This window comes from Macaca fascicularis, chromosome 15, assembly GCF_037993035.2.
Source record: "Macaca fascicularis isolate 582-1 chromosome 15, T2T-MFA8v1.1".
In the NCBI taxonomy this organism is placed as follows: Eukaryota; Metazoa; Chordata; class Mammalia; order Primates; family Cercopithecidae; genus Macaca; species Macaca fascicularis.
Genome location: NC_088389.1, coordinates 12,703,383 through 12,717,938, shown reverse-complemented (window position 1 = coordinate 12,717,938; position 14,556 = coordinate 12,703,383). Strand labels below are relative to the sequence as shown.

Genomic DNA, 14,556 nt, shown 5'->3' with positions numbered 1-14,556 from the left:
AATAGATGTTTATTGGAGGAAAATGAGAGCATACAAAACCATAATCACTTAAAGCCCATCAGTCATCAAGCAATGGCCACAGTCAACACTTTGGTACCTATCCTCCATGAAAATGAGTGCACACATATAAATATTAGTCTGTATTTTAAAAATGTTTACAGTGACATTTGTATCACTTGTGAAAAGAAACGTTTTTTTTTTTGTGGAGACAGGGTCTTACTCTGTTGCCTAGGTTGCAGTGCAGTGGCATGATGACAGCTCACTGTAGCCTTACTCTCCCAGGCTCAGGCAGTCCCACCTAAGCCTCCCAAGCAGCTGGAACTACAAGCATACGCCACCATATGCAGCTGTTTTTTAAATGGTTTATAGAGATAGGATCTTACTATGTTGCCCAGGCTAGTCTCAAACACCTGGACTCAAGTGTTCCTCCTGCCTCAGCCTCCCAAAGTACTGGGATTATAGACATGATACACTGTGCCTGACCAGAAAATATAAAACTTTTAAAAAGATCATTGTTTCATATATTCAAATTTGACTAATATTTCTCTCTTTGAATTCTGTGAGTATATAACTAATACATTTTTTTCTTCTATTATGACCAGTTTCCTATCTAAGCAAAAATGTATGACCAGTTGGTTTGGATAAGGTTAACAATACTTAGGGGTATATTCTCTCACTGCATCCCAGTCCACAGTGAGTTGTATATCCCAAATAGAGCCACTCAGATACTTGGGCCCTAACAACTGGCAGCACTACCCCAAGTGATACACCAGATGGCTTGCAGAGTGTTGTATCAGGGTAGTCCGTTATTCATAGTGTGTACTCTTTGTGTTGGGTTTTTTTTTCCTCTTTATTCAGCCATGAATAAGGGTACCATGAACTACCTATACCCAGCTGCCTGGTGTGTCTGTAATAAGCAGAGCAGACTGTGAGATTAGGAGCCTGTGGGACGAGGTTTGTTTCTGAGTGTTTGCTACTAGCGCATTCAACACTGGAGCACAATCAGAGGCCAGTTTTACTGTTAGCTTTTCCTAGGGAAACTCCCCTCTTCCTTCACCGTTTGTCCAGAGGTAGTAGTTGTGTTCAGATGAGTGTAATAGAGCCCCTGCAGGGAGAGTGTCGGTCCTGTCAGCTAAGTGTAGCTAACACCTACTTCATGGGTTCAGAAGACATTAATGATTCCACCTGTTTCTACACTGCAGTTCCAAGAATGCGGTATTGATCAGAAGTAGTAGTAGCATGATGGTTTTCCAATAATCAGTTCATTTTCAGTGGAAAAAATGCTAATGATTTCTTTAGGGTCTGGTATATATTTTTCATGTCAGTTTGCCTAATATGCATGGAAGTGTTTAACATCTATGTGTGTCTTTACAGAAGTTAATTGTTGCTGGTTCCATATCTGTTGTATAAAGAAGTATTAACAGAATAGGTTTGCTTGCATTATTATACTTTCATCAAAGTGACAGTTTACTTGGATTTTTGTTTTCAGAAAGTGGTATTTTCATACTTGTATCCTACGTATTACTACATTGCTTTAGACATAGTGTCTTCCATGAAGATAAATTGCCATCTTAGCTAATTTGGAAGAGCCAAGCTCTATTAACTATTAATATAAATAGAAAATACTGACACAAAGTATTCCTTTGTTATTTATTTAGTTGGTTATTTAATTTAAAGATTAATATTTTTACCTTATGGAAAGTTTGGAAAATAGAAAAAAAAATTTATTCATTTTTGAGACAGGGGTCTCACTCTGTTGCACAGGCTGGAGTGTAGTGGCAGGATCTCGGCTCACTGCAGCCTCTGCCTCCCAAGTCCAAGTGATCCTCCCACCTCAGCCTCCCAAATAGCTGGGACTATAGGCACAAGCCATCACACCTGGCTGATTTTTTTTGTATTTTTTGTAGCAACAGGGTCTCACTTTGTTCCCCAGGCTGGGCTCAAACTCCTGGACTCAAAGGGTCCTCCTGCTTTGCCTTCCCAAAGCTCTGGGTTTACAGGCATGAGCCATTGCATCCAGCCTTCCACTGACTTTTTTTCCCCCCCCTAACCATTTGGATTGCATTAAATATCTTTTTCATTTTTTGCATTATTTTTGTAAGCTTTATTCTTAGAAGAGGAATTACTGGGTCTGTTTTTTATGGTTTTTTATACAATGCCAAAATGTTTTCTTTAAAAAACTTACTAGTCACCTACCAGTGATAAAAAGTTTCAGGCTTGTTTTACCCATCCAAACGTAAGGGGTTATACGTATTTAAATTCTTATAATTTAGAGGACAAATTAGAAATGTACCTTGTTTATATTTCTTTGATGAGAGAGATTAAATGTGTTTATGTGAATTAGATTCCCTGTTTATTAGTCCTGAAATTTTAAACTCTCAATTTGTATGAGCTTTTTAAAAAATAGAAAACATCTGATTTGTCATTTGCTATGGATCTTTTTAGTTCGTTACCATTTAGTTATGATACCTGAGTAGCTATTTTTTACACAAATCTTAACCTTCTCCCTTTGCGATTTTTTTTTTTTTTTTTTTTTTTTTTTTTTTTTTTGGTCACTTCTAAATTTATCAAGGTGTTAGATTCTGAGACCTAACATCTGTCAATTTGTCTCCTTTGTTTTGAGATACATGTATTTGTGTGACTTTCTATGTGTATTTATGTGGAATTACTTTTAGTGAAATAAGGTGGAAGTCTGAATTAAAACTTTTTCCCAGTTGTTAATGAAATGTTGCAGTGACTAAATTGTTTTGTGTGCTATAGTAGCACTGAGAAGTCCATGAAGTCCAATTATTCTAATGTCTTTTCTTAGTTTTCCTTCAGTTTCATTTATCTCATGCCACCTGAAAACTCCAACATTAACTGTGTTCCCATCTGTTCTTTTTGCTTCTTCAACTAGTAACATTCCTGACTTCATTCTACCACAAATTCTTTTCCACTTTCTTTCTATTATGTCAACCTCACTGTTATGGTGTTAACATTTTCCTTCCTTTTTTGTCACTGCAGGAAGTACTCCCACTACCCCGACCTCCTCTCAAGCCCCACAGAAACTGGATGCTTCTGCAGCTGCAGCCCCTGCCTCTCTGCCACCTTCGTCACCTGCTGCTCCCATTGCCACTTTTTCTTTGCTTCCTGCTGGTGGAGCCCCCACTGTGTTCTCCTTTGGTTCTTCATCCTTGAAGTCATCGGCTACCGTCACTGGGGAGCCATCTTCATATTCCAGTGGTTCTGACAGCTCCAAAGCAGCCCCGAGCCCTGGCCCATCAACCTTCTCTTTTGTTCCCCCTTCTAAAGCCTCCCTAGCCCTCACCCCTGCAGCGTCTCCCACAGGTCCATCAGCTGCCTCATTCTCCTTTGGATCATCTGGTTTTAAGCCTACCCTGGAAAGTACACCAGTGCCAAGTATGTCTGCTCCAAATATAGCAGTGAAGCCCTCCTTCCCACCCTCAACCTCTGCTGTCAAAGTCAACCTGAGTGAAAAGTAAGTCACTTCTAAAGTTTGATTCTTCTGTGGGTTGAGTAGAAATACTAGATGTTATTTGCTACAAGTAGAGTCACTGTGAGAGGAGTTACTGAGTAGGATTTTTTACCCAGAGTAATACTTGCAAATGACAGAAATTCAGCCAACATAAAAAGCTGACATTTCATCAGTGGATAGAGTTCAGAAGTGTCTCTTAGCTAGCATTTTATTTGTTTATTTTTTTGACTACTAGGGATTTATATTCAGATATTTGTTTTGCTTTTTTACATTATAAATGTAGGCAATATTATTTTAAAAAAAGAAGCAATCCAGAATATGTATCCTGGAAGGGAAATGAATCCCTTGTTGTCTTTTTTCCTCCCGTGTCTACCCTTAACTCACTCTGAACTGCTGTCTACACAACCACAAAGTCATCTTGTGACACTGTAAATCGTTAGGTAATTCTTCTGCTTGACAGTCCCTATGAAGTCCCGTGGCTGCTCACTGCTAATTCTTAGGTTGGTATCCAGTTTCCTCCAGATCTGGGTCCTGCAGCTCACTCATTTCTTATTTATTTACTTTTTTATCTGCTTGTTCTTTTCTCCCCACTAGAATGTAAGCTTTTTGAGGGAAGCAGTCCCTTATATCTTGTAACCCCTCCCAAGATAACCATGAGTTCCTAAGATAACCACGAAATATAAGTACTACCAGCTTTTTCCCTGCTTGCCTGTCCTATCTGTTGTTGCTGTGGTGGTGGTGCTGCCGCCACAGTTACTGTTAGTACTGAACTGGCACACATCCACTTCATGCTAAGGGTTACATAGTGTTCCATTTTGCTGGCTGCACCACAGTTTATCTGACCAGTCTTCTAATGCTGGATGTTTAGATTGTCTACAGACTTTTGCTCTTTAGGTGGAGCCGACTTTACATTTCTTTTAGGCCATAAGTATCCCAAAGACAGTGACCTGCATTCCTCTTCCGTTTTCACTCCCCAGAGAAGGTGCTCACTCTTAAAAGGAGTTCTCAGTAATTTCCTTGGTAAGAGAAAGTACTAACTCTCCTAAGCATAATTGTGTCCCACCTCATGTTTAAAACTCAGCTGGAAACAATAGCATTTCGTATCATGATCAGCTTGGTATTTCATATTGTGATAAACTTAGTTTTATCTTCAAGTTAAGTACTTGATATTTCCCCTGAATAATTAATTCCTAAATAAGCAGACAATAAGAGAAATGTTTCCTTGCAGCTTTCACCTTTTATTTTATTTATTTATTTATTTTTTTTGAGACGGAGTCTCGCTCTGTAGCCCAGGCTGGAGTGCAGTGGCCGGATCTCAGCTCACTGCAAGCTCCGCCTCCCGGGTTCACGCCATTCTCCAGCCTCAGCCTCCCGAGTAGCTGGGACTACAGGCGCTGCCACCTCGCCCGGCTATTTTTTGTATTTCTTAGTAGAGACGGGGTTTCACCGTGTTAACCAGGATGGTCTCGATCTCCTGACCTCGTGATCCGCCCATTTCGGCCTCCCAAAGTGCTGGGATTACAGGCTTGAGCCACCGCGCCCGGCCGCTTTCACCTTTTATAAGAAGTAGCTAAACATTTATGTTTCCTGAAGGCAAAATGTATGTTATCTTTGTAAGTTAACATAAAAGATAATAAGTTATCTTTTTATGACATTGCTCATGCTAGTGTAAAAGAATCTTCTAGCAGGCTCTTCTGAGACCTTGGGGCTGCCATTTTTCAGGTTTACTGTTGCGGCTACCTCTGCTCCTGTTAGTAGCTCCCAGAGCGCACCCTCGATGCCGCCATTCTCTTCTGCCTCCATGCCAGCTGCTTCTGGACCACTCAGCCATCCCACGCCTCTCTCAGCATCACCTAATTCCGTGCCATTGAAGTCCTCAGTCTTGCCCTCACCATCAGGTATGATTTTAAGCAGACAACTTTAGACCTCAGCCCTGCCTTCTCAGATTAACAGTTTTAAGTGTTAAGAGTCCTACTAACATAGTTGGACAAGGTTATTTTTTCTTGCTTCCTGTATCATGCATTAATGATTAATGTGCTGTGATTTTCATACTCTGAATTGGGAGATTTGCTCTGGCTTAATGCTGCCACGCTTCTCTCTGACACTTCTTATGGAGCTAAGTGTACTTAATGATTCAAAGAACATGTCTTGCTCTTGGGCGTTTATTTTCATGTGGACTCTGCCCTCCATGAAGAGCAGTTACAGAACAGTTCTTTAAGAAACACAGGCAAAAGAATTGTTTGGTGGGGTGCGGTGGCTCACGCCTGTAATACCAGCACTTTGGGAGGCCGAGGCAGGTGAATCACCAGAGGTTAGGAGTTCATGACCAGCCTGGCCAACATGGCAAAGCCCCATCTCTACTAAAAATACAAAAATGAGCCAGGTGTGGTGGCGGGTGCCTGTAATCCCAGCTACTCGGGAGGCTGAGGCAGGAGAATCACTTGAAACTAGGAGGCGGAGATTGCAGTGAGCTGAGATTGTGCCACTGCATTCCAGCTTGGGCTACAGAGCGAGACTCTGTTGCGAAAAAAAAAAAAAAAGAAACACAGAAGAGAGAGTACCTGCAGTGACTGTATTTGTATTTTCACAGTCAGTCATACTGCTGTAAGCAGGAAGTTTTTTTTGTTTGCTTTTGTTTTTTTTGAGACACTCTCACTCTCTCACCCAGGCACATCACTGCAGCCTCTACCTCCTGGGCTCAAGTGATCTTCCCACCTCAGCCTCCCGAGTAACTCAGGCATGTACCACCACCGTCGGCTAATATTTAAAATTTTTTATAGAGACAGGATCTTGCCATCTTGCTCAGGCTGGTCTCAAACTCCTGGGCTCGAGCAATCCTCCTGCCTCAGTCTCCCAAAAGGCTAGGATTACAGGTTTGAGCCACCATACCTGGCTCCTAAAATTTTAATTTTTTTTTTCATTGTCTTAGAACAAAGGCTAGCGCAGCTGGTGGTCATCACTCTTTAAAGTAAATCATGAAAGTGGGCCCAGGGGCAATGTGTAACTTCATTTCTTAGATTTGGAGAAAGGACATTTGTGATAGGAGAAATAAAGGTAATAAATGCTATATATTTTAACTGACTTCTTTTTCAAGCAGGACGATCTGCTCAGGGCAGTCCAAGCCCTGTGCCCTCAATGGTACAGAAATCACCCAGGATAACCCCTCCAGCAGCAAAGCCAGGCTCTCCCCAGGTGTGTTTAAATTCAGTTTGCGATGTTTGTGTTTATTAATTTACTGCCCCAAGCATACATATGAATAAAATAAATTTTCATGTTTTAGAATTCAGACCTTGGACATAGTAATTGGGACTATGTGATAGTAAATACCAAAGTGCGAGGTTTGAATACTTGTATACTCATAAAAGCCATTTAGCTATTTTAATTTTTTATTCTTGTATAATACACATAGAAAAAAGTACACATGATACTTGTACAGCTCAGTGAATTGTCACCAACTGAACATACCTTGGTAACGAGCATCCAGTTTAAGAAACAGAATTTTACAAGAACCTGGCTGGGCATGGTGGCTCACGACTGTAATCCCAGCACTTTGGGAGGCCACGGCGGGCAGATCACCTGAGGCCAGGAGTTCGAGACCAGCCTGGTCAACATGGTGAAACCCCGTTTCTCCTAAAAATGCAAAAATTAGCTGGGCGTGGTGGCACGCACTTGTAGTCCCAGCTCCTGGGGAGGCTGAGGCGTGAGAATCACTTGAACCCAGGAGGCGGAGGTCAGAACCCCAGCGTTCTTTTTCACCTATCCCCTTCTAATCACTACTCTTGCCAGAGTAGCTGGTTTCCCGATTTCCGATAGCATAGATGAGGTTAGCCTGCCTGTACCTCCTATCACGTGGAATTGTACAGTATGTATTCTTATATCTGGCTCCTTTGTTCAACATTATGTTTGTGAGATTTATCCATGTCATTGTTGTATGGAATTTATTGTGTGATTATATTACAAGTATTTGTTCCACTCTAATGGGTACTTGAGTAGTTTCCAGGTTTAAGCCATTGTATGTAGTACTGCTATGACCGTTCCAGTTGATGTCTTCAGTGAACACATGTACAGGTTTCTCTTGGCGTTTATCCCTAGGAGTTAGATTGCTGGATCATAGACTTTGCATGTATTCCTCATTAGTAGATTCCCACCAAGAGTGTATGAGACTTTTGGCTGCTCCACCTACTTGCCACTCTTGGTATTTTTCATCTTTTCTTGTATTGTTTTGTGGTTTTAATTTGTATTTCTCTAATGATTAGCAAAATTGAGCTTTTTGAAATATGATTATTGGCCATTTGAATATTTTCTTTCTTTTTTTTTTTTTTTTTTTGAGATGGAGTCTAGCTCTGTCGCCCAGACTGGAGTGCAGTGGCGCGATCTTGGCTCACTGCAAGCTCCGCCTCCCGGGTTCACGCCATTCTCCTTTCTCAGCCTCCGGAGTAGCTGGGACTACAGGCGCCCGCCACCACGCCCGGCTAATTTCTTTTTGTATTTTTAGTAGAGACGGGGTTTCACCGTGTTAGCCAGGATGGTCTCGATCTCCTGACCTCGTGATCCGCCCGCCTCGGCCTCCCAAAGTGCTGGGATTACAGGCTTGAGCCACCGCGCCCGGCCTGAATATTTTCTTTTATGTTGTGTCCGTTCATGTCTTTATTCTATTTTTCTGTTGGATTGCCGGCTTTTTCCTTCTGATTTTTAAGAGTTAGTTCCTTGAATACACACACATACATGCACATACAATGCAAATATGTTCTCACTGTGAATTGTCTATTCATTGTCTTTTTGGTCTCTTCAATGAATACACGTTCTTCATTTTAATACAGTTGAGTATATCAGTTTTTTTTTTTTTTTAATTTTATTTTTGAGATGGAGTCTGGCTCTGTCGCCCAGGCTGGAGTGCAGTGGTGCCATCTCGGCTCACTGCAAGCTCCGCCTCCCAGGTTCACGCCATTCTCCTGCCTCAGCCTCCCGAGCAGCTGGGACTACAGGCGCCCGCTACCACGCCCGGCTAATATTTTTTGTATTTTTAGTAGAGACGGGGCTTCATGGTGTTAGCCAGGATGATCTCCATCTCCTGACCTCGTGATCCACCTGCCTCGGCCTCCCAAAGTGCTGGGATTACAGGCGTGAGCCTCCATGCCCGACGAGTATATCAGTTTTTCTTCTTTTATGATTAATGTTTTTCCTGTTTTGTTTTAGAAATCATTTTCTATTTCAAGGTCAAAAGATGTTTTTCTAAAAGCTTTGTTATTTTATCTTTCGTATTTAGATTTGTAGTCCGTCATCTCAGTTTATTTTTATGGTGTAATGTAAAGAGAATTGTATGTCTGTTTCCCACGTGATTACTTGAGTGCCCTGAGAACGAGAGTTATGTCTTTTCCTTTCTGTGTCCCCCTAACCAACCCTTCTCCTACCCTAACACACACCTGTACTGGGTACATAGTAAGTGCCCAGGTCACAGTTCACACTTGTGGCACGATGGATGACACACAGTGTTTGTCAGATAAATGTTTGCTGTTAATGAATGCTGATGCAGTCTAAGACCTCTTTAGTGTTAATCGTTGTTAAGTATCAAATAGTCTAAAGGGCATTTCAAATTATAGCATCTTTAAAGCAGAACTCTTGATTTCTGTCTCCTCTAGAGGCTAGTCCTTTTCCAATGAATAAGTAGCACTAACAAACCAGATGTTTGCACAAGTCCCAAGCCCCAAAGCATCCTAGATCCCTCTCTTCAACGGTACCTGTCCCCAGTCCAGGCTGGCAGGAGGTCTTGTCAGCTCTACCCTCTGCTGTGTCACATGTCATAAGGCCACAGCTCTGTCCCCCTGCTAGCATCCTGTGTCAAGCTGCTGCCACCTCTCACCTTGTTAACCTCTTGAGTACTCTCTCTGCTGTCCCTGCTCTAGATAGCAGCAAGAGAGATCTTTTAACTCATAAAGGAGATTTAAACTCTCCTAAAACACCAGTAGTAGCTTTCCAGCACCTTTAGAATAGAACCCAAACTCCTTGTTGTGACCTTACATGACCTACCCTGGCCTGCCTTCCTGACCCCACCCCTGCCCTTTCCAGCGTCCGCCCTGACTTCACAGAGCCCATGTTTACTTTTTTTCTTTGCCAAGGTTTCTCCTGCCTTGAGACCTCTGCACTTCCCTTTCTTGCTGCCTGGCAGGTGCTTCCTGCAGATCCCATAGCTTGCTTTCTGCTTGCAGCCTCAGTTCAGAGGGCAGCCCGCAGTGAGGGCTTTCTTGGCCATCTCATCTGAAGTAGTGCCCTCTTTTATTCTCTTTATGTTTTCCTGTTTGTTCTCCAACTGAAATTATCAGATGTGTTTATATTTTATTATTTAGCATGTCCTAGTAGGAGGTAAGTTCCATGAGAGTTGGGCCCTCATCTACTTGTTCACCTCTACCTACACTGTCTAGAACTTGCCTTACACAAAGTAGAGATCCTATAAATAAGGGTTTGTTAGAATGAGTGAAGAAACAATGCTGTGTTACAGGAGCACCACTCCCTATAATAGGCACTGATATAATTGCGTATAGAAGCTATGGCTTGGGCCGGGCGCAGTGGCTCACGCCTGTAATCCCAGCACTTTCGGAGGCCGAGGCTGGTGGATCACGAGGTCAGGAGATCGAGACCATCCTGGCCAACACAGTGAAACCCCGTCTCTACTAAAAAAAAAAAAAAAAAATACAAAAAGTTAGCCGGGCATGGTGGTGGGCACCTGTAGTCCCAGCTACTCGGGAGGCTGAGGCAGAAGGATGGTGTGAACCCAGGAGGCGGAGCTTGCAGTGAGCCGAGATTGCGCCACTGCACTCCAGCCTGGACAATAGAGCCAGACTCCGCCAAAAAAAAAAAAAAAAAAGCAGCTATGGCTTATATAGGATCAATTTTTAAACCTTTTGCCTTCCATTTCAGGCAAAGTCACTTCAGCCTGCTGTTGCAGAAAAGCAGGGACATCAGTGGAAAGATTCAGATCCTGTGATGGCTGGAATTGGGGAGGAGGTAAATTTGCTTCCTGAGGATGTTTTTCTGGAAGTAGCTGACAGACTTGAATGGGTCAGAGTGCCAACCCCTATATGACTAGTTCATTCTAGCATTGAAGCATGACCCATCCCAGCAGTCTGAGCAGTTAGTAAGCACAGTAGCAATGACATTACTGTTTGTCCTTCAGACTGAGTAGTTCCTCACTTGTGTCTTCTACAGATTGCACACTTTCAGAAGGAGTTGGAAGAGTTAAAAGCCCGAACTTCCAAAGCCTGTTTCCAAGTGGGCACTTCTGAGGAAATGAAGATGCTACGAACAGAATCAGATGACTTACATACCTTTCTTTTGGAGATTAAAGAGACCACAGAGGTTTGGGTTTATGGATACTTTTCCTGAGTTGAATTGCATTTTAACAATTTTTTTTTCTCCTAATACTCCGTGCGTGTATTTACTTTATTTCTTCAAGGACCACCAATGTTGTTGTTTTTTTAACATGACTGAGTAGCTTGCCTAGAATCCCTGAGTTCATATTCTACCTTCAGCACGTAATAAATTATGTGACTTTGGGCAAGTTAACCTAGTTACTCTGTTTTTTGGTTTTCTCATCCATAAGGTGGAGTGAGTTTCTACCCCTTTGACACATGCTATGCACTCCATAAAGTTTATTATAGTTGTTAATTTAATTTAGGTATATTTGAAATTTTACTATCTTAAAGTATTAGATTTTTTAAAAAGGATATTTTAGGACATATGCAGTATGAAAATATTAAATGTTTGGTGTTAATAGTGTTAATTATTGTTACTGTTATTACTACTTACTGTGTGCCAGGAACTGTGCCAAACACATCACTTGTATTATCTCACTGAATCCTCCACAACTTTGCTGTGTCATACATACTGTTACTTTCTCTATTTTGCAAGTCAGGAAACTGAGGCTTAGGTAAATTTGTCAAAAGTCACCCACTTAGCAAGTGGTGGTGCCAGGATTCTGCTTCAGACTGTCTGATTCCAGAGTTTGGGTCTTAAATAGCATGTTTGGAAAGAGGAAAGTTCTTTAGAGTGTTAGCAGTAATTATCTTCACATAGTAGTATTAGAGCCCGTGCTTTTTGTATTTTCTGCATTTTCAGTCGTTAGAATGTATTTTTTTTTTAATGGAGATGAAAAATAAATGTAAAAAAAGAACATTAGTGTCTTTCTAAACAGTTAAATTCTTTTTTTACATGAGTTTAGTATATTCATATGTTCGTTGTGTTCAGTGTTTGAGAAACACCACCTTCCTTGATCCAAACAGAAAGGTTTGGACTTAACAACTTTTTGCATCAACGCATTATTGTACTTTTTCTAGTCGCTTCATGGAGATATAAGTAGCCTGAAAACAACTTTACTTGAGGGCTTTGCTGGTGTTGAGGAAGCCAGAGAACAAAATGAAAGAAATCGTGACTCTGGTTATCTGCATTTGCTTTATAAAAGACCACTGGATCCCAAGAGTGAAGCTCAGCTTCAGGTAGGAGATCTATGTAAATCTATTTAAAAGATTTAAAAACAAACTCATGTAACAATTGCTACCTCTTTTTGCATATAGATTTGGATGATGGCTCTTTTTGAAGTCGTTGATTTTCTGCTTATAATTTACCATACTTCCCATAAACTTCCTTAACTGTGGCAAAAAAAAAAAAAAAAAAAAACCAGTGCACTTCATGTAATTATGTAATTTTTTTTCATTTAAAAAATAGATTTAAAATTTTTTTTTTTTTTCTTGAGGCAGGGTCTTCTCACTCTGTTGCCAGGCTAGTGTGCAGTGGCGTGATCACAGCTCCCTGCAGTCTTGACCTCCTGGGCTTACGTGATCCTCTTGCCTCAGTCTCCTGAGTAGCCAGGACCACAGGCATGTGCCACCACACTTGGCTAATTTTGAATATTTTATTTGGAGAGACAAGGTGTTACTATGCTACCCAGCCCAGGCTGGTCTTGGAACTCCTGGGTTCAAGCAGTCCTCCTGCCTTGGCCTCCCAAAGTGCTGGAATTACAGGTGTGACTGGCCAAAATTCTTTATTGAACCTTAAGCTTGATATAGAGTACTCTGTTGAAACATATATTTATATGTTGAATTATAAATAGTAGTTATTAAAGTGGCAACTATTTCTTGAGTGCCATTTAATCTGCTAGGTGTTTCTTATGCATTATTTCTAGCCTTCAAAGCCAGCTGCTCTGCAAGGTAAGAGTTACTGGTCCCTGTAGCCCCATTATACAGCTAACTGGAAATTAAATTTCATAGGCTAAGTAGGTTGTCCAAGGTCATGTTGGCTAGGAAAAGGGGAACCAGAATTGAAACCTCCATTTGCCTGAGCTCTTTTCTGTATGCCACACTTTAGCTTTTCTTTTGAATTCTTTTTTTTTTTGAGACGGAGTCTCACACTGTTGCCCAGGCTGAAGTGCAGTGGCACCATCACAGCTCACTGCAGCTTCAGCCTCCTGGGCTCAAGTGATCCTCTCACCTGAGCCTCCCACATAGTTGGGACTACAGATGTGTGCCACCACACCCAGCTGATTTTTAAATTTTTTGTAGAAATCGGGTCTCACTACATTATCCAGGCTGGTCTCGAACTCCTGAGCTCAAGTCATCCTCCTGCCTTTGTAATCCCAAAGTTCTGGGGTTACAGGTGTGAGCCACCATTCTTAATTATTCTTAATCTCTGCTTTCACTAATTGGATTTTGCTTTCCATCTTTTAGTTTACACCGAATCATTGTGTCACTGGCCTTAGTGTGGGGTTTCTCTTCTGCTATCTCACATTTGTCTGGCATTCCAGCGGGAAGGGTTCACTGGCATTTCTGGTCTTCCTCATGACATCTGTGGGGTTTGCGGGTGTGATGAATCGTTCTTGCCTCAGATAATTTGAGGCTGCAAGCTTTATTGTTCCCCAGTGTTTCTGTCCCACACCTGGTCAACTTACTGAAAATTAAAAAAAAAAAAAGAAAGGTTCCTTCTTCAACAATATTGCAGAGCCCTTACTGTGATCTGCAGCCCTCTGGTATTCCTGATGCATCCTCCTTCTACCTATTATCTCTCAGCGAGAGAGTGCTGCCTGCCTACTGCTTATCAAATTACAGGCATCCACTCTGCGTCCTAGCTACATGTTCTTCCTACATGCCTTTCCAACTATTTCTCTGTTAACAAACTAAGAGGAAAGCATACAGCTTTAGGGGAATGCTTATTCAGAAGGGAATAATTTTCTTTTTTCATGGTGCTAAGTAGGTAATACTAGTCAGCATGTATTGAGTGTTTACTGTGGGCAATGCACAGATGATGAAACCAAGATAACTGAAACTGCCCAGGTTTTACCACTAATAAACCTTGAAACCTTGAACCTGGGCAGTCTGACTCAAGAGCCTCTGCTCGTACTCAAGAGTCTGGTTTACAGTTCACGCAGGTTTACAATTCTTGCAGTTGGGTAAGTGACAGAAAGATGAACATGTAAATGTAGTGTGGGATATGTTGCTATGGGACCACAGGTGAGGGAGTAGCTGAGCCAGAGAAAAGAAGTATTTGTGTTAGGCTTTAAAAGAATAATTGTTTTTGGCTGGTGGACACAATTGGGAAGGCATTCCAAAGAAACAGCAGCAGCTAACACAGAGGTGTGGTTGTATCTGAAGAGATCAAAGGAAAGAGCCTTCTGTAGTCATCAAGTATTAAGTTGAAAGTTACATTTGCTACTAAGGTTATTTCTACTTCTCTTGAATCAGCTTGGCTCTTTTTAAATTACATTTTCTCTTTTTCAGATGGGACATATACCCTTATCCACAATTATGGTTTGTTTTTTTTTTAATTTTTAAAAATTTCAATAATTTTTGGGGAACAAGTGGTGTTTGGTTACATGGATAAGTTCTTTAGTGGTGATTTCTGAGATTTTGATCTCCCATCACCCAAGCAGTGTACACTGTACCCAGTGTGTAGTCTTTTAGCCCTTACTGCCCCCCTTCCCCCCAAGTCTCCAGAGTCCATTGTATCATTCTGTTTATTTATTTATTTAGAGACAGTCTCATTCTGTCACCCAGGCTGGAGTGCAGTGATGTGATCTTGGGTCACTGCATCCTCTT

The 14,556-nt window shown here is 41.5% G+C and overlaps 1 protein-coding gene across 10 annotated transcripts in view; it reads left to right on the top strand.

Annotated features, from left to right (window-relative positions):
• NUP214 (nucleoporin 214) overlaps positions 1–14,556 on the top strand; it is a 112,539-nt gene that overhangs the window by 16,242 nt on the left and 81,741 nt on the right. For 4 of the 10 annotated variants that reach the window (XR_006692797.3, XM_005580615.5, XM_065529986.1 and 1 more), the window contains exons 12-17: positions 3,004–3,478; positions 5,198–5,373; positions 6,570–6,667; positions 10,391–10,477; positions 10,679–10,828; positions 11,806–11,964. Coding sequence is in view for 6 of the 10 variants with exons in the window: in XM_005580615.5 (XP_005580672.3) it covers positions 3,004–3,478; positions 5,198–5,373; positions 6,570–6,667; positions 10,391–10,477; positions 10,679–10,828; positions 11,806–11,964 (1,145 nt within the window). In the remaining 4 variants the exon portion in view is untranslated. The remainder of the gene's footprint in view (positions 1–3,003; positions 3,479–5,197; positions 5,374–6,569; positions 6,668–10,390; positions 10,478–10,678; positions 10,829–11,805; positions 11,965–14,556) is intronic. The other 6 variants (XR_012424243.1, XM_074016243.1, XM_074016244.1 and 3 more) reach the window with 3 other exon arrangements.